Source organism: Conger conger, chromosome 2 (genome assembly GCF_963514075.1).
Source record: "Conger conger chromosome 2, fConCon1.1, whole genome shotgun sequence".
Lineage (NCBI taxonomy): Eukaryota > Metazoa > Chordata > Actinopteri > Anguilliformes > Congridae > Conger > Conger conger.
Window position 1 is genome coordinate 71466544 of NC_083761.1, and position 25483 is coordinate 71492026.

Consider the following 25483-nt stretch of genomic DNA (forward strand, 5'->3'; position numbering starts at 1 on the left):
CGGCGAGGGGCCCCTGGGGGCCAGTGTGTGTGGAGAGGGGACCCAGCCTGAGGGCCAAAGTCACAGACGGCGTACAGACGCTGTACTGCAGGTTACATCAAGCATGAACCCTGGTTACACCCCCTCTACCCCAACACTTGCCAATCCGATTACCATCCCGGTGACATTTTTGAGATGCCTTAGATTCCACAGAGGGAGGGAGGGAGAGAGAGAGAGAGAGAGAGAGAGTAGCTGTGCTACACCTTTATTATTACAACCACTACGGGCATCCAGATATATTTACTTCACTCACACAATGCTGCCTATTATTTAACAGAGATAAGAAGCCTCAATACAAACCCAGAAACAGACACCAAAAATAACAAAATAAAAATAAATATAGCCATTCTGGCCACCTCACGCTGCGTGAAACAAGGGAGAGAGAGAGAGAGCACAGAAAGGCAGTGGCTGGGCTGTTTTGTGGGTGGTATCTTTTTTTATTTATTTTGTATGTCTACTATCGATTGTGCAAACGTGGGTGGATGGGTGGCTGTGGGTTATAAAGACACGGGCCGCGGTGGAATGAGAGCCGCTATTGACACACATCTGTAATATTTAGCCAGCCCCCACATCGCCGAAACCGGCTGAAGGGAGCTTTTTGCGCCGGGCTATTGTCGCCCTTTTTATTTTTATCGCCGTGGAAACATGCGGCTGTGTGCCTGAGAGCCTGAAATGGCGGGAATAATCCCAGCGCCTGTCCCGCCTAATAGGATTTACGCAGAAAAGAAACTTTGAAATCGTGGCATTATGAAATATTTCTTAACATATAACCCCTTTCCCAAAGTCGGCTTCCTGCATTATTTATGCTGGGCCGTTTAGGCGTCTTTTTTAAAGCTTCCCTCGTAATGTGGTTCTATTTACAAGATATTGAGAAATAAAATGTTTGAGCAGGGCGGTCTGCAGTGCTGTCCCTTTCTTACAAAGCATCTCTGTCTGTTTGGAGGGCCTGTTTGTGAGTGTGTGTGTGTGTGTGTGTGTGTGTGAGATATAATGTGTGTGTGTGATATGGTTTTATTTTGTAAGAAACTCAAGCATCGACACTGCCAGCTGCATATCTTCATGATTTTTCTTGTGTGGCTTGGATAATTGCCCTTATTTCTCCAGGCACACCCTGCACTGCATCACATTGTTTATCGGCACTTAATACATTACAGAATTTGTTTTGGTTGGAAGTGTTTTTTTTGTATTGTATTTTGCGAGTGTGATTCTCCCGCCCTCCCTCATCACTGCACAGTGCCTTGTGTGTGTGTGGGTGTGTGTGGGTGTGTGTGGTCTGAACCAGGCTGTGCTGTGCAGTGTTCACCTCTCTGCCCTGCAGTGAGACAGTCTGCACTAGCTCATCCTCACCCTCTCTTCCCAGCATGCCGTGCAGACACGACGCCTTCACCACTAAGGGCCGTTTCACAGCTTCTCCTGCGTTTTGTTTTAGATGATCTCCATACAGGAGCCATAAAAAGAGAGAGACAGAGAGAGAGGGAGGGAGGGAAGGAGGGAGAGAGGAAAGAAAGATAGAGGGATGAGGGAGGGAGAGAGAGGAAAGAGAGAGACAGAGACAGAGACTATGGTTCTTGCACTTCCTCCTGGCATTGTCATGTTTACAGAAGCAGTGTGCAGCCCCCCTGCTGCCTAATGAATGTATGTCTTTGTGTAATAGGAGATGAAAGGGCTGCTTGTTGAGCATTGGTGGGTTTATAATGTAGCTTGTGTCTCTGTGACAAAGTGACCGGACACAACCTCATGTGGGACAGTGGTGTTTAGGGTTGGGTTGTGAGAGGTCAGGCAGGGGAGCTATGAGTATTGGTGATGGTGCTGCAGAGGGAGGACAGTGTCCGGAATACGGAAACGCTGAGGGTTTTCAAGACCAGGCTTGATATAGCACTTGATACTATCTAGCCTTTTACGTGAACTAAGCATTAAGTACACTTTAGTGGTAGGGAAAGGCAAGCATTGCTGGGCTGAATGGCCAGTTCTCCTCAGTATGTTATGTTGTGTTATCTGCAGATGAGGGGTTGTGGAGCAGGTGGTTTGGGGGTAACTGGGCGGTAGAGGGTGCCCGGTGTAGGCTGCCCGTGAGGAGCACACTAACCCAGGTCCTCTGGTCCCGCCAACCTGACAGACTGCACACAAGTCCATTGATGTTCCTGCGACAGCCAATCACGGGGCGGAAAGCTGTGTCCTGGCGACTGAAGGCTGTTGGGGGTCCCAGCCGGTGGCTCTGGGATTCGGGGGTGTGTGGGGGGGGGGGCGTGTGTGTATGTTGGAGAGAGGCAGCTCCAGGGCGCTGAATCCCAGCATGCCCAGTCTGGGACAGCCCGATCCGGGGGCCTACGCCGCCATCAGGCCCAGGCTGCCGGGGGAACGGTTAAGCGGGAGCGGGGTGCGTGCCAGGGAGCGCGTGTGCGCTCGTCACCGCTGCCCCGGGGACACGGAGCCGCGCTGGTCCAGACCCAGGCCGGCCGGCCGCCAGAGCAGAGCCTTTCATCCGTCTGAGCCCAGGGCCGGGGCAATCACGGCGTTTGGACCGGAGTGTCAGAGAGACGGCCCGACGGCAACCACGAGGCAGGGGAGCCAGGGTCTCACATCTCAGGAAAACCACCCTGCTCAAGCTAGGTTTTGAAACAGCTGGTAGCTGGCAGACCAGTTCAGACCAGCTCCCCGCTCAACATGGTTCGACCAGCTGAAGCTATGTTTTGAGGCTGCTGGTTGCTGGTGATTTTCGAGCTGCCCGTGGCTGGATTCTACAGCAGGGTAGACGCAGGTTGAGTGGCGGAGATGGGGAAATCCTGCAGCTTCTTCTTGTTTTTGTAAGACCTGCCGCATGAATATTTTACAGCTGCGCGTATCACGGCCTTGTTGTCTGAGAAATCTCAGACTTCGTTTTGGGAAGAAGCACCTCGCCCCCTTGAGCTCAGGTGGATAGCAGTGGATTGCCCTGTTGACCAGCTACCAGCTCAGACAGTCTACCAGCACCAGCTGGTTGACCAGCTACCAGCTCAGACAGTCTGCCAGCACCAGCTGGTTGACCTACTCATACCCATACTAGACCAGCTCATGACCAGCTACCAGCTCAGACAGTCTACCAGCACCCAGCTGGTTGACCAGCTACCAGCTCAGACAGTCTGCCAGCACCAGCTGGTTGACCAGCTACCAGCTCAGACAGTCTGCCAGCACCAGCTGGTTGACCAGCTACCAGCTCAGACAGTCTACCAGCACCAGCTGGTTGACCAGCTACCAGCTCCGACAGTCTACCAGCATCAGCTGGTTGACCTACTCATACCCATACTAGACCAGCTCATGACCAGCTACCAGCTCAGACAGTCTGGCAGCAGCAGAGGGTAGACCAGCTCATACCCAGAAAGACCAGCTTCACCAGCTCAATTTTCAAGCGGGCATAGCTGCGTTTTACAGCAGGGTTATTTGGCTTGTTTTGTAGGGCTTGGCTCTGGAGAGAAACGGTCCCGTCCCCAGCCTGCGCATCCTCCACAGAGTCCCCACTCTGAAGGCCTCTAATGGCTTTCAGTCCCGCCTGAAATATTTAGCGCTTTTCTTAGGAAACATTTGATTAAATCTGTAAATATTTCAAAGTGCCCTTGAATAGTTCGGGGAAGCTTTAAAATATTCAGAAGCATCTAAACTTTGTCTCTTTTTTAAAGATCTGTAATAAAAATCAATACTTTTTTTGTAGTACCTTATTGTAAAAGGAAGGAGGAAGAGATTTTACTTTAAGTTAATTTTACTTTGCAATGAGTCCTTTAGCTACTGTCGAGTAATATATAATATATGATTCTATACCCATTGATCACTTTATTAGGAAGACCTCTACACCAGCTTGTTAATGCAAATATTTAATCAACCAATCATGTGGCAGCAACTAAATGTATAAAAGCATGCAGACGTGGTCAGGAGGTTCAGCTGTTTTTCAGACCAAATGTCCGAATGGGGAAGAAATATGATCTAAGTGATATTGACCGTGGAATGATTGGTATGTATTGGTGCCAGACCGAGAGGTCAGAGGAGAAGGGCCAGCCTGGTCAAAGCTGACAGGAAGGTGACAGTAAGGCAAATAACCACACATTACAATATTAGCATGCAGAAGTGCATCTCTGAACACACAGGGTGTCAAATGTGGATAGACTACAGCAGCAGAAGACGTAATAAGTCTAAAAAATAAGCCTAATAAATACCTCATAAAGTGCTCACTGAGGGTATATATAGCTGCTTAAATATTGTTTGTTTATGTGTGATCCACTACGCACGGTCAAGTGAAGTGGACATGTGAAAAAATCCATTAATGTGAACTGAGCAGGTGGGGTGGTATTTGGCTCTATAAACTGCCCTGTGCATTGAGTGTCTGTGCAGACATGTGCTCTAAAGTGTAAACTGCCCTGTGCATTGAGTGTCTGTGCAGACATGTGCTCTAAAGTGTAAACTGCCCTGTGCATTGAGTGTCTGTGCAGACATGTGCTCTAAAGTGTAAACTGCCCTGTGCATTGAGTGTCTGTGCAGACATGTGCTCTAAAGTGTAAACTGCCCTGTGCATTGAGTGTCTGTGCAGACATGTGCTCTAAAGTGTAAACTGCCCTGTGCATTGAGTGTCTGTGCAGACATGTGCTCTAAAGTGTAAACTGCCCTGTGCATTGAGTGTCTGTGCAGACATGTGCTCTAAAGTGTAAACTGCCCTGTGCATTGAGTGTCTGTGCAGACATGTGCTCTAAAGTGTAAACTGCCCTGTGCATTGGGGCAGCCTGTAGCGTAATGGTTGAGGTACATGACCGGGGGCCCACAAGGTCGGTGGTTATTGTGTAGCCACAATAAGATCCGCACAGCCGTTGGGCCCTTGAGCAAGGCCCTTAACCCTGCATTGCTCCAGGGGAGGATAGTTCCCTGCTTAATCAACTATATGTCGCTGGATGACAGCGTCTGCCAGATGCCATTCATGTAAAGTAATGTAATGCATTGAGTGTCTCTGTGTGCTTCCACAGCCAGCGGTGAAAGGGCTTTATTTCATTCGAGGCAGCCTCCTCTGGAGCTCTGGGCGGCTGCACTGTATATTTCATTCTGCCTTCTCCATGGCCGCCTGCAATCTGCTGCAGCGGGCTGGCTGGCTCCTCAAACGCCTCCTCCTCCCTGCCTCCTTGCCCGGGGAGCGCGAGGAGCAGGTATTTATAATGTGTATTTTGATTTGAGGAGTACTCTCATGAGCTGGAGATTTGTCAGAATTCTCCAGAGGCGGGAGGTAATATAGTCTTTTCAGCGGGAGGATGAGCCCCTCTCTCTCCGCACGCAACCCCCCCCCCCCCCCCCCCCCGCTCCTCCTCCCTCCTCTGTGGCCTCGTCCCTAATCTCCGGCAGGTCCGCGGTGGAGGAACGGCCTGGCACTGAGCAGGGGTGTGCCCCATTCACCCGCCTGGACTGTCCAGGTCCCTCTGGAGGGGGGGGCGGGGGACCACCGGGGCCCTCCAACCCGAGGGCACGCATCACATGGACTTGCACTGAAGTGAAAAGTCCAACTTTTTACATTATTACAACTCTTTCGTGTGTCTGTCTCAGCTCGGAGCATGAGGCGTGGCACTGGACTTGTGGGAGAGCCGTGGCTCTCATAGGGCAGGTATACTCTACTGTACTGTATATATACCCCAGCGTGAAACGCAAGGCTCTCTCAGATGAAAGGCCTTTCAAACCCCCAGGTTTTTCCTTACATTTTTCAGTCCTCCCTCTTTGTCTTTTCATTTATCCCATTGTGCTGCAGGAATGTAGGTGTGCAGGCACTCTGCCAGAGCAATTAGCCAGCCTCTTGTTTGCCTGTAAAGGGTGACATAGAGCGCAATAACACAATAACATGCCTTTTGTTTGTGTAGTAGTGTGGGGGCTGTGGAACATGCTATTCCTGTAACCCCCTCACGCTGGCCTTGGAAATAACATACAGGCTTCCTGGTGCGTGTAGTGGATGAGCTGGAAAAACAGCTTTGAGTGAATAGGTTCTGGACTGGACTGGTTTTGTGTGTGTGTGTGTGTATGTATGTGTGTGTGTGTGTGTACTGTATGTATGTGTATGTGTGTTTGTGTTTGCGCTCTTCTGCTGTTTCCTGCATCAGACTGAGCTCTCTTCTGCTTGTGTCTTGATCAACTGTATGGCTGGAAGTTCTTTTTTCTTTTGTTCACTGATACTTTTGACAGTTTTTATTTTGCTTTGAAGGGTTCTTCCCTATGAATAATTCTGTGAAATAATGGCCTTCAGTCCACACTGGAAAGACTGCAATACGCAAACTATCAGACCATCACCTGCCTGATGGCTGAAGCAAAGCCATTGTCCCTCTGGCCAAATAAACCCCACTACCACTGTGATGATGGGGACACTGTGCTGTAGGAGATGTCATCTTTCGGATGAGAAGTTAAACCATGGTCGTGACTCATTTTGGTCATTGAAGATCCCGTGGTAATCAGTGGGAAGAGTATGGGATTCCCTAATGTCCTGGCTTTCTTAATCTGCCATCTTTAACTGGTTTAACTGGCTAATAAAATGAAAAATAAAATCTCCATCTCGGTTGGTGTGTGGTGAGCGTTCTGGTGCAAAATGGCCGCTTTGCATCACCAGGTATGTGCTACACATTAGTGGTGTTTGAGTTTCCACCTCATCACTATAAAGTGTGAGAAGTGCAACTCAAGGGATTATCATTAAGCCACGACCAGGAAATAAATCCCATCATATTATTCCCAGATTTTTCTCTGTCCTCTCCAATGCTGTTGAATATGAGACTTTATATAACTGATTTAAAGGAAAAAACATATTTGGCGAAGCACATCTGAAAATAAAAGCCTCCTAACCTTTCAGTCCCATTTTCCTTTTGAAGCCCAGGCTTCACAGAGTTGTGTGTTGCAGTTCTGCCAGTGGATTCTGACCCAAAGGAACCTTTTGTACCACTGGCGCCTCTGTCACTCTCCCCCACAAGCCGAGGCTCCCTGCCTGACAGCCTGGGAGAGATGCACCTCTCTTTGGTGCCACATTTTCCCCTCTCCTCCTGTTTCGCTTCTAAAAAGAAGAAGGGAAAAAAAAAAACGAGTAAAAATTTCACTCTGAGACCGGTAATTTATTTGGCAAATTAAAATTCGACGGCGAATAAGTCTAAGCGGTGCCGGAATGAAAGGCCGGTCTCATCTCCCCGCTGACGCCGAGCTGGACATGGAGCCGCTGCCAGACGCTTTATCTGCGCTGAGCTATTCTCCCTCCCTCTTTGTGTCGGCCCCGGCTCGCATTTCCATAGAAACAGGCCGAGGGCGCAGAGTTCGGACCTGCGCTGCGCTGTCTGGGGACATATTCCCCAGATTACTAATGCGAGGGGTCGGAGTAGCGTGGCGTCTGAAGGGGAGAGAGGTGGTGGGGCCTGGCGTTAGGTTAGGACTCCCAACTTAAGCGGCTTTCCTGCATACTGCTGGGGGGCCTCGGTATAGCTGGAGGCTGGTGGCAGGCCATGCGGAGAGCCTGCCCAGAAAGTTCCGGATTTTGCTGTGTGTGGTAATGAGTCTCGTAGCCCTCGGGAGGGTCAACTTGTTTTCCTCGAGCGGAGAGAAGAGACTGTCCCACAAACAGAGACAGACCCGAGATGGCGAAAGGGGAGAGAGATGGAGAAACAGAGAGTGGGAGTATGTGTGTGTGTGGGAGAGAGAGAGAGAGAGAAGATGAGAAGGGTAGAGAGAGATATACATGATTATATCCTATCTTTGTATGTATGTGAGCATGTGTAGTCTATTATGTATGTTATACAATCGTATTATTCTGTAATTATTTTTTGTTTGTAATCTGATGTTTCACATGTTCCTTGCCATGCTTTAGCAATACAAATGCAAATTTTGACATGCCAATAAAGCACTTTGAATTTAAATTTGAATTTAAGAGACACCTAGAGGGAAGGGTAGAGCGAGACACGTAGAGAGAGAGAGAGCGACAGAGGGGAGAGATGAGAGAAAGGGAGAGAGCGAGAGAGGGAGTGTGTGTAGCAGGTTCAGTGAGTTAAAAGAAAGGAATGCTTGTGCCACTGCCTGCGTGTATCAGGCAGACTGGAGCGCTACTGTAAGCCTGTGCTGAATAGCCTGAATTAGCAGCTGGGCTGTGCGGCTGAAAGGATAGGAGTGAGTCAGCCGCTTTAGTGCAGGGGTAGCGTTTCAGCAGCCTTCCTGCTGACCCCCTGCTTTTCTTTCAGCCTCTGCCATGTCGCTCTGCAAAGAGAAAGGGAATAAATGAACAGGTCTGAATGGGAGACTGGTGACCAGGCTATGAGAGGGAAGCGGGAGGGGTGGGGGGCGGGGGGGGGGGGTCCGTTAACACGGCAATTTCTGCTTCTCCTGAAATGAGGACCTTCTCAAATATAATGTGAAAGGTGAAATTTCTGATTAAAGGAAGTTGAATGAGCATCCACGAATCCAGTTCTTTTTCAACTTGAATAGCGAGGCTGAATTTTCCAAGGATGCTCCTGTACGGTTTGTGATGCACGGATACGAATGTGTGTGCTGGGATAGTAGTGTAAATACTGGAAAATTCTAAAGGAGCCACTCCAGGAGCATCCTTGGACAATCTGCTACTTCACAGCTCATGTTTTTTGCGAACACAATGAAAAATGAGGAAAATCTAAGGACTAAGGACAAATATAGTGCGAACACTTTTGTTCTCTGTGAGGTCTTGTCATGAAGGGATAAAAGCCCCCAGGGGTGGCATAGGCCCAGTAGGTTTGGACATGGCAGACATGGAGCATTTTCCTGTAATGTTCTCTAAGGCTGTTTGGGGGACATTGTGACGTTATCTGACAACCAAATAGGAAATGTTTTGTTTTAGCTGTGCGCTGCCACTGATATACAAGTTGGACTTGGCTACTGTAGCACCTGGCACCTGTAGGGGACCTGAGTCTCCGGTCTAAAGGCCGGTGTATAGTTCAGCGAGAGTGTCTCAACTGTGTGTCATTGTCTTCAGCAAAAAGTATTAACAAACTCCAGTTGCACAGAGTATAAACCAAATATTGCAGTGACCAGCAACATCCTTTGCATTGTTGTGAATTGCCGCAAAACTCTGTCACTGGACTATAAAAATATATTCGCCTGTACTGAAAAGACACTACAAGGGGCGTTCAATAATTCAATAAAATAATATATATTTTTAATGGCACTGGGGCCCTGTATCTGACCTGTTCGATTGGTGTTACTGGTTCTTAAGCCCTTGTGTGGGGTCGCAGGTCAGCCACTGCCCCAGGGCCTCTCGATTGGCTCAGTTTGTTATCAGCACACGTGTATAATATTTAATGCATAATGGTGCCACTGAATAATTTATACGTACTGGGAGATCACAGATCACACGGGCCTCTTCTAGAAGCACAGGGCCCTGACTTACTTACTCTGCTTATGCCTTGAGCCTGCAGTTTAAGAGTTCATACAGCCCCTCTCTGCTCCTCCCTGCTGTCCGGCCACTGCCCAATCACTTCTACCCCCCAGGGGGTCTCTGCCCCGCCCTCCCCCCCCCCCCCCACTCTGAATCTCCTCAACCTGCCATATCCTGTACAGTCTCCAATTAACAGCACCGGTAGAGCGGAGGACAGGCGGACTGCACCGGCCCATCGCAGTAACAGCACTCACATACAGTACTCCTCCAGAAGAGGAGAATTAATTACTCCTCCTGGACTCTGGGTTCACTGGCTCTCCTTTCTGTGTGGAGAGATGAATAGGAGAGCTGCTCACAATGGAAAAATTAATTTGGAATCATTTGCTCTGGCTCTCTCTGTTTCTCTCTCTCTCTCATACATTCTCTCTCTCTGTCTCTCTTTCTCTTGTTTCTCTCTCTCTCATTCTCTCTTTCTCTCTCTCTCTCACTTGCTGTCTCCCTTCTCCCTCTCCTCTGTCTCTCTCATGAATATCCTGTTCTCAAAGCCTTCCATATCACAAATCCATGAATAGACCCACATTGGTTTCTTGACCACCAGACAGTGAGATTTAATTAGGAGTTTTGAAAAGAGGCTGGTATTAAAATCCACCCCAATGAATTGCTGACTCAAATGGATGCTCAAATACCGGTCTGTGGAGAAGAGGCAATAGGGATTCTGATCCCCAAAGTAGATTAAGCTACCCTTTATTTTTATTAAGAACTCAACATATTGTGTAATATTCTGTGAATGTGTTATGTCTGTGTGTGGGAAAAACTGGGCCTGTGACATTTTTGTTTGTTGATTTTATTTTGTTAGATATTAAAAATGTACTTTAATATAATGGTTTGATATTCTTGAACTGGTAGAATAAAATCTTGGCTACCACATGAGAAAGTCAATAGAATTGTCTGCTAAACATCAAATCAGAATTGTTTTGTCAGAACTTTGGCGAGCTGTCTCACTGTCTACAGTACGTCATCCATAGCTCTGTGACATCAGACTCAGCCATACTGATCATAATCACAGTGTTTCACTGTGACCTCCTTCCAAAGCTCTGTGCCATCAGACTGAGCCACACTCTTCATAATCACAGTGTTTCACTGTGACCCGCTTCTAAAGCTCTGTGACATCACACTCAGCCACACTAATCATAATGACAGTGTTTCACTGTGACAACCCATCCAAAGCTCAGTGACATATAACATACTGCTGCCGGTGCCATAACAACAACGGCTTGTGTTTTCCTGAAGGAACTAACTGTCCTCCAGCTTAGAACAGAGCCCTGTGGTCATAGCCCTGTGTGTGGGAAGGTGGGGATCAGAGGCACTCTCTCAGGAGAGCGTCACTACAGCCCTCTGCCCAGGCAGAGTGGCGCCTGGCATGACCACTGTCTGTCGGCAGTCTGTGGTCCTCGGGCCCAGGGTGAGGCCTCCAGTAAGCACAGCTCAGTCTCAGGAGACATGGAGCAGGCCTGTCCCATCCGCGCTGACCAGTGAGACCAGGGAGCCCTTGGGGCACAGCAAGTAGTTGTGAAACGCATGGGTTCCTGGAAGAGCTCAGGCTCTAACAGTGCCAGCCCAGCCACGGGTCAGAATGAACTACATTAGGATGCTTTTACCAAAGATGTCTTCCCTCAGCTTTCATAGATACGGCCTATCAAGATTAATGCTATAGTGATTCGCCATTGATTTGAACTAAACTGCATACTTCATCAAAAACACAGTAGATATATTTATGCAATATATTGATATGTTTAAATGCAACCGTGTATGCACGCTTGTGCTTGTGGTTTAAAAACTAAGGGCAGTGTCCTCCAGTCAGACTGTCCTTGACTGTCTGGTCCCTGCTGTGTGGAAGCAGACCTCTCAGTCCATGTCTGTGATGTCACTTTTCCATTATGACACCGGTTCTGTTCAGAAGGGCATCTCCATGGAAACGCAGATCACTGCACCAGACCTGGGTCAAATGCGTAATAGTTTTGGATTCAAATACTCTTCTACGCTTTGCTGAGCTTGTCTGGTGTGGTGGAGCCTCTGATGAGGGCAGAGGAGAGCCTAGGAGCAGTCCTCCTGAATTTTTAGGTCAGCAGTCTGTGCATGCTGTGAATCCATGGGCCCGCGTCTGCCCCCTCCTCCTCCTTTTTATTTTTAGAAAGCACCCAGTGTGGCAGGAACACGGGCAAGAGTGGGGCGCAGGTCCTGGAAACTGCAGAGGATTGAAAGCCATATTAGCGTAATGGAGGCATTCAATATGCACCATGCCATGAAGGATTAAGGTACCCCCAGGTTATCGCTCTCCCCTGGAAGGGAAAAAGTATCTCCAGTTTATCTCTCTCCCCTGGAAGGGTTAAGGTATCTCCAGGTTATCTCTCCCCTGGAAGAGTTAAGGTATCTCCAGGCTATCTCTCACCCCTGGAAGGGTTAAGGTATCTCTAGTTTATCTCACCCCTGGATTGGTTAAGGTATCTCCAGGTAATCTCTCATCCGGAGCTGCTCTCAGTAGTGCTCTCCTCCCTGGCATTGCATCGCTCTTCGATTATTCACAGGTCATCCATTATCGTCACATTGTTTGTCCCCCGGCATTCCGTCCCTGAAATTCCGCTCGGAAAGGCACCGGAATGACCTGGATGTTCCATCCTGGTTGTTTGCGCTCTGGAACTCTCCGGCGGGAGAGCAAACACTCCGGGATTCCGGAGCGGGGGGCTAGCGCGCCCTTGGCGACGCGGCTGTGAATAATTGAAAAGCCGTGCGGGAGGACAGGTCGCCTACTGACGCCGGGATTTGTGGGAAGAGGTGTGTCCCTTCGGTGCGCAGGCCGTAAGCGATACGGTGGGATCTGATTCCCGTGCACACTTCCCTTTACCCTGCGCTGCCGATTAATGCAAATCCATTTGACCTGGTGGCAGAGGTGATTATTATTAACAGAGAAAGGCTGTTGGTGGAAATCTTTTAAACGGTGTATCTTCTGATTTTTTCAAGATTCACAATGTTCCATGGAGCCCTGATCTTCAGATGAACAAAAGTCTTAATACAAAAGTTGCGCCAATGCCCTTTCAGAGCATATTCGGATCACAGGAGACACAAAATGTTCCCGTGTTGTCTGCAGGTTATGAGACATTATATTTATCCAGTCAGTTCATGCTCAAGCGCAAAAGTAAACATATGTACAGTATCTCACCAAAAAAATATTTTCCCTCTAAGCAGTAAATCACACTGGTTATAATGCTGCCAGCTCTAGGTAATGGCCTGTTTGTATCCAAGATGGGCCCCTTTGTGTCTGAGACAAACCCGTGTGTTGTTGTTACACACCACTTCCTGGTAGCAACATTTGCTCCTGGAGACAGCAGACGGCTAAATTACGAAAGAAAGGGTGCGTAAACCAGACTTCCCGGGCCCAGCCCTGTTCCACCGAGCTGGTTCTCATTGTTCAGTCGCAGCTCTGTTCGAGTTCCCAGATCTCGGTTATTTATCTAAATCCTGAAAATCAATTACATTTGCAGGGTGGAATATTGGGGTGTTCATTTTCTTCGTGCACCGGGGGACTTGAATGCAAATCTCTTGGCATTCAGTCCTTTGAATTACACGCAATGTGACAATTGGACAGCTTAGCGTTGCTGTGATATTAGTATTCACACGCTATTGCTGCTTGCTGGGTTCTATTTTTGGCTGGAGAAGCTGACAATGGCAGAAAAAGAAAAACAATGGGATGCTGTCTGTGCCTCTCACACACTCCGAAGAGTGGCTAGTGTAAAGCCAGAGACTCTCAACAGCAGCATCTATTCTTTGTTCTGAGGTCCAGCTAAGTGCCTTTTGACCTACATTGGAGTGAGATGGTTCCTCAGTAAAGCGTATAGTACGGAATGTTATTAATAGAAAATAGAAGCTGTCTCTTACATCCCAGCCTACTCTGGGTTTCTCAAGAGTCTCCATGACCAAATTCCCCGTGGCTGGAACCATGACATTTCCTTACCCTGATCCCTCGTCTACACACGTACAAGCTCTCCTGTCTCAAAAACTACACTGACTGACGAAAAACCAAAGCTGGCATTGAGAGCATCGCCCCTGTTCACTGAACATACTTCAGAATGTCAAACACGAGTGTAATCGTTCACAGCAACAGCCACTATGAGCAGCTGCTAATTCTAACCCTTTTGTAGTTCAGCTTCAGAGCCAAGCACTCCTTGGGGTGGCAGCAGACTCTCCCGTTGTACACGTTTTGTAACTAATGGCAGTGATAACTTCCCCCCTAGTTAATATAAATGTGTGAGATGCCCTCTGTAGCTCTACCATAAATTACTTGTTGAAGTGAGAAGTGGGATGCTAGCAGACCAAAGGGACTAAGTCTCCTGATGGGTAATTACGCAGTTTTCAACATGGCTGCTGCTGGGAAGCTCGGTAGCTCCTGTGATAGATTGTGAGATACAGACCTTTCTCAGTAAACAGCACCTTTTCTGACTGTGCCATTTGTCGTCAGTAAATCTGTGTCACTGGAATAGATAGTCGGTGGGAAAAGGGAAAAAGCTCGCCGAATAAATCGGAACCCTGACCCGTGTGCCGGTCGCATCGTGGCTGCCCTGGTTAGTGTGCCAGTTTCTGTCCCCCTCAGAGCAGCGAGCCTGGGTCCTCTGCCCAAAATAGACCCCCACCGCCAAACAGCTACATTACCTGTAGCTGTGCCGGGCACTTGGAGGATAGGAATATTGACTGTGAATAGATCTAATTCTGCCTCAATGCTCCTGACTCTTGAAATCGTCAGCTCCTTGTGACCTTTTAATAAGCCAGTGATTCATGAATGATGGTGCGTCCCTCTTTGGACACTCCCAACTGTACAAAGTAATTTTAAAAATTTAAATATTGGCAATCACATTTCAGCAAAGCACCCCTTAATCAGGGCTTGCTGTTGCTTCTGCTCAGGCACTGCCATGTTGCTTTTTTGCGTGAGAGAATCACATCTTTTTCCTCTCTCCCTCCTCCTGCTAATATCTCCAATGACCCTGTGTTTATTTATATTACATTTTTAATTATGTTTGGGCTGCTCAAATATCTTCAAGGATTCAAACCCAAAACACTTATCGTCATCAAAATATAATTTTGGTATCAAAATAGCTATGCAAGCATCTTTATGTTTGCCGCATAAATTATTGTTTTGTTTGTAGTACTTTGAATTACCCAAATGGATAAGCCAAATGTGAATTGGTTCTTAGATAATTGTTCACAAAAATAGAATTCAGAATTAATTTAAATATTATTCACCCCATCTTGTCTTGAATTTTCTGAGAATATACACTCACTGAGAACTTTATTAGGTATTTATTAGACTTATTATTTTTTTTTACTTGTTGGTCTTCTGCTGCTGTAGAGGTTTGAGGTTAGAGGTTTGATGCGATGTGTGTTCAGAGATGCTCTTCCGCATGCCACTGTTGTAATGCGTGGTTATTTGCGTTAATGTCACCTTCCTGTCAGCTTTGACCAATCTGTCCCTTCTTTTCTCACCGCTCTCATTAATAACGCATTTTTGCCCACAGAACTGCTGCTCACTGGATGTTTTTTGTTTTTCGCACCATTCTCCGCAAACTCTAGGGACAGATGTGCATGAAAATACCAGGAGATCAGCAGTTTCTGAGATACTCAAACCACCCTGTCTGGCACCAATAATCACGGTCAGAGTCACTTAGATCAAATTCCTTCCGCATTCTGACACTCTTGACCATGTCTGCATGCCACATAATTGGCTTATTAAATATTTGCATTAACAAGCTGGTGTACAGGTCTGCCTAATTAAGTGCTCACTGAGTGTACTTTCTTAACAGCATGACTAAATAAAATAAATAGCATACCTCTGTGGACTTGCAGACATAGTACAAATCATGAATATAATCGGGAATGATAGCTTCTTCTATCACAGGCCCACTCTATCCCCACATAAGTTACCCCACTGCATTCTGAAATGGTGATGCACCTTTAATGTATGGTTTCTCACAGAGGGGGGTATAGCCTGACGGACTAGTACAGGTATGTGATTCCACCCAGGCATTTCATAGCTAGATACAAGATAGCTATTGATTTCTGGAAAATGTAAGTTTTGAAAACACTAACACTGAATTGGAAACTAGAACATATAAAGAAAACATAAAAAGTGTGAAATGATCATTGATATTTTTCTTACATTCTTTTTTGTATGTATATATTTTTTGACTTATTAATGTTATATAAAATAACCAATTAAGCCAGATAATTTCTTGATTCTTTCATCATTTTGTTTTTTCTGAAGAGTCCATTTTAGAGTAGTCACTGCAGTGTGTTCATTATAAAAAGGTCAATTCTATAAACTTATGGGGTGCCAGTTTTTCCAGCATTCATTACACTTATCGGAAATGTACAACATTTAATTTACTCACTTTTCTCAGCCCGTTTCATATGCTCCACTGCTCAGAAACAACACTGCTCCATTTCTACAGAGTGAGCTGGAGGAATGTCCATTTTGGTTCTGATTTCTAAGTTGGACAGTGAATAATGCCCTCCTCTGTATTATGGTTAGATTTCCAAAGTAAAGCTGGGTCCATGAGCATATCTGTCTGGTCTGCCGTGTTCATCTGGGCCTGTCTTTTCTGCGGCTTGTTTGTGCTGATTTAGACAAAGTGCTCCCACTGGCCAGATGCTATTTTCTGTTCCCTGGTACATGCGATGTGCGATGAACACATTTCCACGGAAAGGACGGTAATGGAATCTCCCCTGCCTTTTTTTAGGCCAGGCACAGCGCATTAGAGTGGCCTCTGAGATGGAAAGCCGTACAAATAGCTTTGAGAAACCAGGTCACAGGAGAAACAAAAAGATAAATGGAGTTTGGTGTTTCCGGTTTTTTTTCTTCTTCTTTTTTGGCTCTTCCTTTGGATGTCCATCTCCCTACTTCTGTCAGTGCTGACATCGCTGGTTACGTCAGCCAATTTGAGAGATTGCATCTCTCGTTTTGAGTGGAATGACAGAGCATGCCATCGGAAGGGATGTTTGCCAGATGTTTCAAGCCTAAATTTGATTTGCCACCCTTTATAAGAGCCTGGAGGAAATATGTGGAGAAATGTAATCATTAAGGTGATTATATGAAACAAGATAAAAAATCTATCCTGCCACTGCCAATTCCACTGCCTAGTGCCTCTGCCAATTCCAAGGTTTTTCAAAAATGATGTGTTGAAGGTGCCTATATTACACCATCAACACAATTATTTCTTATAGTATTAAATTGTTTTTTGTGATGTTTGTGATATGTGCCAAGTACTTGCATGCACATTGGAGCCTTCTGGAGAAGGTTCCGGATAATAATAATTAGTTATTTAGCCGATGCTTTTATCCATAGTGACTTACCGTTGATTAGACTAAGCAGGGGACAATCCCCCCTGGATTGAATCTCACCAGGGCTTGAACCATTTTTTAAATGGCCTGAATTGGCTGCACTTTGACCTAGAACCTTTGCTCCCGGGAGGAAGAGGGGATGGAGAGAGTGAGGCAGAGAAAGAGAGCAGAAGAAAGGGAGGATGGGTTCTCTGTCAGGCTCTGAATAATATGCATAGAACTGGCTTTTGACTTACAAAACATCTCTACACTGCCCCTTATGTATCCAGGTTCATTCTTCTTGAGAAGATGTTAACACTTTTATTAGCAGGCTGGTGAGCTTTAACTAATGTAGGATCTCTGAAAAGAGCCTGCCCTGAAGGAACAAACAGCTCACTGTGAAGGTCTGCTGAACAGGAATCCGTCTTTGTCTCCAAGGCTGGTATTTGAAATTGGCTCCTATTGTGATGAGGCAGACAACTGCATGAGATTGAATATCGTTGTAAAAGAAGCATTTAACAAACATGTTGTATAAGTATGTACACCCTCATTGTCTATGCACACACACACGCACACACACGCACGCACGCACACACGCACAGACACACAGGCATTCCTTCCATGTAGAAATGCATAGCTAAAATAAGTAGTGGATTGTTGAATGTTGATAGAATATGGGCCATAGACTCTAATGCAGTGTGTGGCCGGCCTGTAGCATAGTGGTTAGGGTAAATGACTGGGACACACAAGGTCGGTGGTTCTAACCCCGGTGTAGCCACAATAAGATACGCACAGCCATTGGGCCCTTGAGCAAGGCCCTTAACCCTGCCTTGCTCCAGGGGAGGATTGTCTCCTGCTTAGTCTAATCAACTGTACGTCGCTCTGGATAAGAGCGTCTGCCAAATGCCAATAATGTTATGTAATATGTGTGCACAACACTCAGGCATTTCCTTTTAGCTCATTGGTGGTAAGATGACCAAATGCAGCACTGTAGCGTTAGACTGCAGACTGCAAAGTTACAGTACATTTCCGTTGATGTGCGCTCCTGGTATGTCTTCTGCATCTACTGCTTGCTAGTAGTACGTGTAGCTTCAGTGTTTTTTAGCCTCCTGGTGAACTCTGGCTTGGCACAATGTTGTGACTTAAAGTGGAATCTACGAGGAAGAGAAAATGAAACAGTCTTCAGTCGCCACAGACACCTGAGACATGTCCCCGGGAGATGATGAGTACACTTTCCATTTCAAAATCTCACGCTGAGTTTTTTAAACCGTCTATTCCAGAGGAAAAAAAGCCCCATCCTGCCTGCCCAAAGCCTTACTAAAGGCACATAGATGCATGTAGATGCGTGTTTGTTTCAGGCTGCTAATGGGACTGCCCCATTATACATCCGAGGTTTAATTGCTCCCTACATCCCAGCAAGACGGCCTGTAGCGTAGTGGTTACGGTAAATGACTGGGACACGCAAGGTCGGTGGTTCTAATCCCGGTGTAGCCACAATAAGATTCGCACAGCCGTTGGGCCCTTGAGCAAGGCCCTTAACCCTGCATTGCTCCAGGGGAGTCACAGCATTAAACACACACTCACACCAGAGTCAGTGCCGTACTCTCGCACCAGAGTCAGTGCATTACTCTCACACCAGAGTCAGAGCAGTACACTCATCTGGGGCTCGACAGGTAGACTTGCAGACACCCGCTCCACCAGTGGGGCTTTCTGTTGTGAAAAGAGACCCTGTCATCATCCCAGCTGACTGAAACCTTCCATCCCTGGACAACGTTAGAGTCCACTGAGCTTCGCCCCCCGCAGGTCAGGAGGTTCACCAGTCAACACTGGCACAGTCAGGAATTCATAACAGAAGGAATACAACATTAAGCTGTGTATATGCAGTGTGTGCTGACTCAAACATCAGCGGCAGTCAGATTTCTGAAATGAGCCCAGCCTTTTGGAAATGGGAGCTTTTAGTTTGTTTTTCTCGCCTCCTCTGAAGATTGCACAGCAGATTTGAGACATGTCGGGAAAGAAACAGCTTGCATGTGAGAAGAATGAAAGCGTTTCTATCCTCCTACACAGCCCAGGGACTGGCTCAGAACCTGGGGCTCTTCTGCCAGGGCGTCTGCATCTCCCCGCTGGCTGCCATCCCTGCTGGCGCCCCCAGACCATCTCAGCTGTTCCCTGCCTGAATACGCCCGGGCCCCCCCTCCCCTGCCTGTGCCCCTCCGCTGCCAATCTATCCAACTTCAGCAGCGTCCCAGGCCACGGCCTCGCAGGCTCAACCCCGCCTCACGCCTCACGCCCCCCTGCATGCGCTCTCCGCGCCGCAAGGCGTGGTCGCCTAGCAACACCCGCCGGTCACTCGTCCCGAACCCCCACCATCTTGTCCCCTTCCCGCTAGGGCGCTCAGAGCTGGAGCCCATTGCATTGAAGCGCCGCTGCCTTTATTAACCGCCGCCAGGTACTGTGTGTCAGCGTTGTTGTGGTGTGAAAACGATGTTGTTGTTGTTGTTGTTGTTGTTGTTATGACCATTTCAAGCACCGCGTGTGCGCTTAATATAGTCGCGTTTATGTTCTTCTGGCTTATCAGGGCTCCTTCAGCTTGACGCTGCGCGATGCGTAATCGCCGATGTGTTACTTGTAGATACTCTATTCTTTTCCTTTGCCCTCCTGTGACACACACTTTGTGAAAATTGCCACGGTGACCTACTTAGTCTCTCTGGGAAACAGCCTCTGCTACATAAATAATAACAATTAACATTTTTCTAGTTCCTTCCCCTCCCCGTGATTGAACGTGTCTTCGGCTGCTAATTAACTCTCTGAACGAAACCATCAGATCTGTCTCTCCGCCGCGGCCGCGTTCTGCATTTTAAGCGGTGTTTTGCGTCCTCTTGTCGGGCCTTTCTCTGGAACGTCTCGTTCCTCGCTCAGAAGGAAGCGTGTTTGGCGAAATTGTGGAGTAAGTGGTGTGATTAGGCGGGAAGATGTGTGTGAGATTGCTCTGGCTCGGGAGCGCGTCGGGGAGTCTGTTCGGGGCGAGTGAGACCTGCATTAATAGACTTCTCACATTGCAGTCTCATGGCTCCTCTGGGGCCTGCAGTCTCCGCTGCCGCTGCACTCTGCCGGGGCCGTCGGCACGTCAGCACGTCGGGGCGTCAGGGCCGATGCGGGCGTGGAGGTGAACGCCGCACGCATCCTGCCTCTGCACCTTTCAACTGCATTTCAATCTGTCATTACAGATTCTAGGCTGGTTTCTGGCTTTGATATTTCTTCGCTTGTTAGCTAGTAAGAGTATTCCTCAGTGATATAGGCTTTTTACACACACACACACACGCACACACACACACACGCATACGCACTTCCTCACACACACACACAGACACACTCACACACACACAGGCACACACACCTGCCCGCATGCACACACACACATACACACACACGGACCAGGAACAAACGTAATGTTACCCTCTGATGAATATTTTATTTGCACAATGCATTAGCTCCGGCTGCAGTTGAAAGCAGTTGGAAAAAAGAAAAGTTTAAAAAAGGCACAGTACATGCAGTGCTGCCCTTGTGACCAGAAGGTTGCAGGTTTGATTCCCTGACTCGGTTGAGGTATTACAGCACTTACAGCACCTTAAGGACCCTTTTTTTTACAAATATCTAGCAATCCATATGGCTCAATAATACTCGGGTTGTGTCAGTACTGGCTGATAATATTGCCGATACTCAGGTTATGGGCGGTATGAAGAGCCAGTGTGATGATCTGACATTCATGTGCCAGAGAGGGCAGGCATTCGATGCGCTGCTGTTACTGTAAAATAAGTTAAAATGTTATACTCATAAAGTAGCCTAATATTTGTATATAAAAATATTATTTGTCTTTTACTTCATAATTTCAAGAAACTCACAAGCAACATCATACAGAGACTATTCTTCATAAACTACATGTTTTCCTCTAAAGTTGGTGCCTGTGCTCATCCACGACCATGAATGTGGGAACCTGGTTGCAGTTTGCATTTGTGCTCTAATGTAAAACATGGAGCTATTAGCATTAGCATTAGTGATATGGCCAGACAAATACTGTTCATTAATATCAGCCCCAGACATTACACACTGTGTATCTCTATAAATAACATCACTAAAACCATTATCTGAAATACTGAATTGATTGAATTGCTCTGAGAGTGGACATATGCACACACACACACACACACACACACACACACACAGACACAGTAAATGTATCTATCATTCCTTTGGAGCCTGTTTCATGATGCTTGTTTTTCTGTTAAAGCTTCGGATCATTGCTGTTTACAGCGTATTGACTTGTAATACTGCTGAACAATTCTGCAAACCACTCCAAACCACTGTTCCCTGTTCATTTCTGCTGTGTAGTCATACAGTATACTATTTAGCCAATGAGCAAGTGAGTGTGTAATAAATGGTCTATTTGTATATTGTATTATTTCTAATCAGGAAAATGTGAAATACAGAAACTACGTCGATGACTAAAGAGCCAATGGTTGCCCATGTGTGGAACTTAACTACAGTAGATATATCAGAAGTCCAGACTCTTATGTGTATACTTGTAAGGGTTTTGATGTAGTGTCTATTAATTGCAGATTCTGCATGGAACATTGGAAAGTATAGTTGAAGCTTTTTGGAAACAGGCAGCAAGGATCTACCGTAGTCTGAAATCAGTGCTCACCTCTACCTGCAAATGAGCGGACTGTTTTACAATTGCAAAAGGATAATGAATGATTCCCCCGGGACCACTGAATGGCCATGAAATTGTCGCAGGAATATTCCATCAAAGCTTCTTTTAGTTTTTAGTGACAAAAATGTACTTGGAGGATATATTTAGGTGCCTTGTCTTCATCAGTGTTACATACATATGCACTTCATAAGGTATTTATTAGACTTATTTTCTTTCACGTATTAAGTGTTCTGCTGCTGCAGCCTATCCTTTTCGAGGTTTGATGCATTGTGTAATTTAATAAATACCTGCTCTGTGTAACCTGATAAAAGTGCTCACTGAATGTATATGATATAGCTGCACACACCATCCAACAAACACCCCAACTTCCTTCTCTTCCATCTGTCAGGGACTTCTGGATGGGGGGGATTTTACACCAAGCCAGCAGCATGGGGGTTTATCAGGTTTAATGTGGTTTAGCTGCAGAGGCGAGGAGATGGCTCTTAAACAGGCGCGGTATCGGCTGCAGTGTCTCCAGTGACACGGGGGAATGGAGCACCCATGAAACGCAGCTCACTGCAGCAGCCACCTACATCGCCCCCGGCCTGGCCGGGACCCGGACCCTGCTCTGTCACCTGGTGCCGCTGTGGATGTGATTCAGTGGTTAATCAGAGACTGAGAGAGAGCGAGAGAGAGAGAGAGAGGGAGTGGGAGAGAGAGAGAGAGAGAGCTAGAGAGAGCGAGAGGGAGTGAGAGAGAGCTAGAGAGAGAGAGAGAGGGAGTGAGAGAGAGAGAGAGAGAGAGAGAGGGAGTGAGAGAGAGAGAGAGAGGGAGTGGGAGAGAGAGGGAGAGACAGAGAGAGAGGGAGAGAGAGAGAGAGAGAGAGGGAGAGAGAGAGCGAGAGAGAGAGAGAGAGGGAGAGAGAGAGCGAGAGAGAGAGAGGGAGAGAGAGGGAGTTAGAGAGAGAGAGAGAGGGAGTGAGAGAGAGAGAGCAAGAGAGAGAGAGGGAGTGAGAGAGAGAGAGAGAGAGAGAGAGAGGGAGTGAGAGAGAGGGATTGTTGTCCTTGATCGTATTGCTTTGAAAACACTTAAATATTCATTTTTCCTCAGGCTGCCTACTTTTGATCTGGCAGACATTTTGTTTCGTTTTTTTTTTCCCTGGGAAGGCGTCTCTAATTAGCAGGCGACCTCTTTGTTTCCGCAGCGCGAGCTCTGTTTCGGTTTATCACTGTCGGGGTGATCGGCGCTCTCTGCCAACCTCTTCCTCTCGCTCATCCATCCCAAGGTCAGCGCAGTTGAAAGTGAGTGGGTTACCAAAAGTTTCAAAAGTAAACTGTTCTCCTCAGCAACCGCAATTCGAAATGATGCCTTTTTTTTCCGAACTCACTAAATCTCAATTACGCTTAACAAACAGGGTAGGGAATAACAATAAAGCGGCAATCATAATTTGTTTTGCTTATAGACGTGGCTCAATATCTCTGCTTATTTTTATCTATTTTACTACACTTTGATTGCCTTTCTTTGTGGTTGTGCAATTGATGGAATGCCAAGTCTTCCTTCAGAACTAAAATGGGAATAGTCTGTAATGGATGAGACATCAGCTTGGTTTCTTTCTCATTAGCACTGCAAGCTTTGCTTTACCAAAATGAGAAAATTCTAGCCCATAAAACTCCCGTACTGCTGTGAATGGCTGGTTTTTAAGGGGAATCTGTTTACTGTTCAACGGCCTTCTGGTTTTTACGGCCAATGGCATTTCATAACATTTATACAACTTTCTTAACTGTTAATGCAGAGAAGGTTCTGGGGGTTGTGAAATAAAAAAAAATATATTCCTATAACTTGGTTGTAGTGGCCTCCAATCCTCATAGATCCTCATTTGTAAAATAAGTACACATGTAATTTTTTTTAGAATATCTCTTTGAAAATATTGTGTCTAAAAATTTGGCTAAGTCCATACCTGAATTGTTGCATCAACTCCCCATATGCTGAGTGTATGCTTTGCGGCTTGTCGAATGACTTGCCCGGAATGATTTTCTTGGGAACCGTTGCTTTGTTACGCGTGCGGTTTTTAAATCACAAGCTATCCGGAGCCTACGAGACAATACTACAGGCTGGCGCGGCGCGCTATTTTCATAATTGTGTAGAACAGCTTGTGTTTTAGCGGAGGGCCGGGGCCTATTCTGGCAGCGCTAGGTGCTCCCAGAGTACCTCTGCGGCGGTAAAGTCGTGCGGCGGCGTCTAGCCGTTAGCGCTGGAGAGAGAGAGGAGCGAGTCTGTCTCTGTGTGGAGGTATGGAGAAGAGAGCAGTGCTGTGTGCGTGGCGGTGGTGGGGCGGGGGGGGGGGGTGGGGGAGGCTTGGCTCGGGCCCAGCGCTCTGAGTGGTGGAGGGCAGCGGGGTCACGCTGGCTCAGTCTGCTTTGTGTCTGCCGTTTCAGGGTCCTGCCGGGGAGGAGGAGACCCCCATCGTCAGCCCGACCAGCTCGCAGCAGCCGGGGACACGCCACAGCTTTGTGCAAGACCACTTCCAGGCACAGTACAGGTGAGGGTCCTGCTCTTCTCCAGGTGTCTCCCTGATCTTCCCCCGCAAACAGGAGAAGAAGAGGAAGAGGTCCTGCCACCCAGCATACAGTTGTACGGCAGGGGCCTGTAGCGTAGTGGTTAAGGTGAATGACTGGGACCCGCAAGGTTGGTGGTTCTAATCCCGGTGTAGCCACAATAAGATCTGCACAGCCTTCGGGCCCTTGAGCAAGGCCCTTAACCAATGCATTGCTCCAGGGGAGGATTGTCTCCTGCTTAGTCTAATCAACTGTATGTAGCTAAGGATATGAGTGTCTGCCAAATGTCATTAATGTAATGTAATGTAATGTAAAGCAGTGAGCCCTTTAAGTGGGAAAACGAGTGTACTGTACACACACCCTCATTAGTGTTGATTCTGTGTACTTAGGGAATACTGCCCAACATAATTAATACCTCCACACTGTTGTCATCGCTCCAAAAAACCAAGCTTTCACTCGGAAGCATTTAGACCAACCAGGTCCTCATCAAGTCCGGCCATATGGTCAAACCATTTCTACATTAAGCCTTTGCTGTTGGGAGCAATTCAAAACTGCAGGCATTCAAATTCTGACAGGTTTTAAAACAACCATTTATTGGTAATTTTGGTAGGTAGCTGAATGTGTAATCTATCCGTTGATCCTCCCAGAGGACGTCCGACGAGATGCGGTGTGCGTTTAATGGATCGAAATGGTGTGGGGGCTCAAAGAGAATAATTAAAATTCGACGGCAGAAATCAACGCTCACACAGCCCGTTAAGTATGACCTTGTCAGTGCTAGCTTGAAACACTTTCTGAGAATGGAGGGAAAAGGAATGCAAAGTAAAGCAATGGCTCGCCAGATACTATATTTTATTATGTTATATATATACTATATTATATACTCAACATTGTTGGCATGGCAACCCTAACTTGAGGACTTACGTTGTATGGAAATTTAAAAGGCGTTTGCGTATCTTACGTTACCGTAACTGTTTGAGGACCTGTTTATCCTCGCGGCAGCCCGTGAACTGCACTGCGGAACGTGGGGCCTCAGAGCCTGACTAACATCTCCAGCGTGGTGTTAGGCGCTTCGCTTTCCTGTGGATCGATGTTTCAGTCACTGTCGATGGCTCTGCGGTGTCTCCCTCCCAGGCGTGACCCTAGATGACTAGCTGAGCTTCTTGGGCTAGTGCAGCGACCAATCAGTTCTGCAGACTCTCTTTTCTCAACCCCAGGAGCGTCCTCACCTCCCTCGCCCAGGAGTCTGCACGGCTCCGTGTATAAACAGGTCCGCAATCCTGCTGCCCACCTGGTCTTCAACCTGCCTATGCTCACACACGCCAGGCCACTTTTCAATACCCTTCACTGGCTTCCGTTGGCTGGCCACATTCAAATCTGTCGCGCACTGGCATACCCAGCTGTGAATGGCACTACCCCTCCCTGTCTTTAGACAGTGATTGCACCATGCAGTCCCACCAGACCTCTCTGTTC

At 47.2% G+C, this 25483-nt stretch overlaps 1 protein-coding gene across 1 annotated transcript in view; it reads left to right on the forward strand.

The window, feature by feature from the left end:
* usp43a (ubiquitin specific peptidase 43a) overlaps positions 1-25483 on the forward strand; it is a 121391-nt gene that overhangs the window by 23178 nt on the left and 72730 nt on the right. Inside the window, exon 3 of the mRNA XM_061232263.1 lies at positions 23894-23997. Within this exon, the coding sequence (XP_061088247.1) occupies positions 23894-23997 (104 nt within the window). The remainder of the gene's footprint in view (positions 1-23893; positions 23998-25483) is intronic.